Below are 2999 nucleotides of genomic sequence, written 5' to 3' on the forward strand. Positions count from 1 at the left end.
TATCTTAATATGTCTCCTTTAGAGACTTATTTTATGTATATGAATGTTCTACTGCATGCAGACGTGTGCACAATGTGTGTGCAGTGCCTTTGGAGGCCAGAAAAGGGTGCTGGCCACGCTGGCCCTAGATTTTACTGAACCCGAGTCTTCTGCAGGAGCACAGGGTGCTCTTAACCCTGAACACACACGGAAGGTATGATGGCAGCACTACTTAGATTTCTGAGACCATTTACTTCAGCAGCGCTATGGATCATCTCTTGACTCTGGTCACGGACAGACAAACATTCTTCTAGATGTGTATGATATGATTATTCCTTCTACCTCCATGGAATGACAAACTCAGCATCATTACACTAGAGAATCATCACTAACTCCAAAAGACAAGGCCTGATTTTGGAAAGTGTAACAGATAAACATTGATTCCAGCTCACCTTTTCCCTGTAAAGTACCTGGCAGATGCGTATCTGCAGACCCAGTCCGCCCTACCCCCGCCCCAAAAGTAATTTTTAGCACAAGTACTGGGTTATGCGCTCGTCCGGTTTCTAAGCAGCAAACAAACAAAGCATAAGCCATAAAGCGCTCCAGCTCGAGGGCAGAATAAAGAGCTGACCTGGTTTGTTTCAGTGTGGCTGTCTTTACTTTGTGAGCTGCAGAACTTTGAGGTCTAACAGAGGAATCATATAAATTGACACTTTGGATTTTTTTTAAGGGAAACATCTCCGAGGTAGTTTGATTATGTTTCATATTTTGACATCAAATGGTTTTTGTCTGTGTTTGTGACTCTGTCTATGTAGACCAGGCTGGCCTCAAACTCCCAGGGATCTGCTTCCTCTGCCTCCTCAGTGCTGGGATGAAAGGTGGCACCAGTAAGACTGTGCTCCCAATAAACTTTTTTTTTTTGAGACAGGGTTTCTCTGTGTGGCCCTGGCTGTCCTCAAGCTCACTCTGTACACCAGACTGGCTTGAACTCACTGAGATCCTCCTGCTTCTGCCTCCCAAGTGCTGGGATTAAAGGTATGCGCCCACCACTGCCTGGCTCCTAATAACTCTTAACAAGGTAGAAAATAAATCTGTGTGGTTAACCCAAAGGAGATTTTATTTTTTGTGTTTAACAGTCTGCTCTCAAAAGGATGTGAATCTCGTAACAATTCTTATACTGTTCACTGTAATAGAATCCAGATTTTATATATGGATTTACATTATTAATCAACATTGATTTTCTTCCTGTTTTTTCCCATTTAAGAACATAAATTATTTTTTTTAAGACAGGGCCCAGTCTGACCTTAAACTCTCAATTCTCCTGATTCTACCTTCAAGTGCTAGGATTATTTGCCATGAATCACTGCACTTGGTTTCTGTGGAATTAAACCCAAGGCTTTGTGCATACAAAGCAAACACTCTTATCAACTGAGCTATATTCCCTGGCATGTATCATGAAGATAAAATAAACCCAGCTCCAGAAAGGTCACACTTACAAAGCTGTTAGAGTGGTGATCGATCTAACCACACTGTATTGAAGCACCCCCAGCTTGCAGCGAAATAAGAATATTCTGCAAGAGAAGAGAACACCAAAGCTCAACTATCCAGTGCCATCAGAGCATCTCAAAGCCTCCAAACTGAAGTCACTTACAAGGCGCGGAACAGGAGGAGTAGAAAGTACTGGGACCTTGGTCTTTCCGTTTCCCACTCTTGCCATGACATATTTCAAATCAACAGGGCCCAATGATCTCATCAACAGTGCAAATAAACCCGATTATCTCAGAAATTTTGCTAGAAGTGACAATGAAAACTCTAACACANTTCAAATCAACAGGGCCCAATGATCTCATCAACAGTGCAAATAAACCCGATTATCTCAGAAATTTTGCTAGAAGTGACAATGAAAACTCTAACACACACATACTCCAGGAGAGAAACTGAGGCACAGATCAACTGGGCATATGTAAGAATGTGTTCAAAGAAAGATTTCCTGGGACAAGGGAGCCACGTAGGGTGGCAGCCTATTCTCCAGGCTGTGGCCTGGACTGCACAGAGGAGGCGGTGAGCTGAGCTCCGGCTTTCCTCGGCCTCCTGACAGCAGGTGCACCGGCCGCACGCCTTCCCACCACAATGGACTGGCCCCACAAACTCTGTTCCTTAGTTGCTCTTATCAGTCATTTTGTCCCAGCAGTGAGACAATTAGCTGTGTGATCACAGACAAGATCACGGAGGCTTCTATTCCCAGTAAAAAGAATGCTGACTAAATGTTTTCTAAGGTTCTCTCCTATAATACACTGATGAACTTTTCTACTGGAGTGATCACTTCCAACATAAAAAGAAAACAAAACAACAAACAATAAGAGCAGCTGGCTGATACTGAAAGCCCACGCGGAGGCCCATTAAAGACAAACATACTTACTCTCCCATAGCCCAGGGTGGGCAGCAGCACAGAGGACAGAGAAGCTGTTGCTGACCTTTAGCTTCCAGGTGGAGTATCATGTTGGGGATTTGAGTTGCTAGGTAATTGTTAAGGTATATCATGAAGTTATAAATTACAAAAGCTTCATAGTACTCCCTCAAGGTGTCCATGTAGACGGCGCAATGGGGGTACTTCAAAGATAGCCACTAGGAGAAAACAAGACGTTAAAGACCTGTCGCCGACATAACGTGAATTCACCCCACTCACAGACGCTAACTCTAGAGCCTGGAGATCACGTCCCATGCTTGCTGCAAACTACCATAATCCAGATTCACCTGGGGAGGAGGCCAGGGAATGCAAGGCTGCATTCCATCACTGAGCTGCATCCCCAGCCCTGTAACACATGCCTTTATGTGCAACAAGCAGTTTCAACACAGCTAACAAAAACAGGTAAGTGCTGGGATAAATAAAAAATATAAAAAGAAAATTAATGGCATTCACAAATTATCTGAAATTAAGTGGAAAAAAATGATCACAGAAAATGCTCCTGAAGACATCTATGTCTTTCTTGGTTTTTTTTTTTTTTTTTTTTTTTTTTTTT

At 43.0% G+C, this 2999-nt stretch overlaps 1 protein-coding gene across 1 annotated transcript in view; it reads right to left on the minus strand.

Annotated features, from left to right (window-relative positions):
• The window catches only part of LOC126495730 (transmembrane protein 184C-like), a 13072-nt gene extending 10081 nt beyond the window's left edge, over positions 1-2991 (minus strand). Inside the window, exons 1-2 of the mRNA XM_050133329.1 lie at positions 2399-2991; positions 1476-1550 (exon numbers count right to left, since the gene is read on the minus strand). Of these exons, the coding sequence (XP_049989286.1) occupies positions 1476-1550; positions 2399-2568 (245 nt within the window). The 5' untranslated portion in view covers positions 2569-2991. The remainder of the gene's footprint in view (positions 1-1475; positions 1551-2398) is intronic.
• Positions 2992-2999: the final 8 nt, after the last annotated feature.

Source organism: Alexandromys fortis, unplaced genomic scaffold (assembly GCF_014885135.2).
Source record: "Alexandromys fortis isolate MF-2015 unplaced genomic scaffold, M_Fortis_MF-2015_v1.1 scaffold_578, whole genome shotgun sequence".
Lineage (NCBI taxonomy): Eukaryota > Metazoa > Chordata > Mammalia > Rodentia > Cricetidae > Alexandromys > Alexandromys fortis.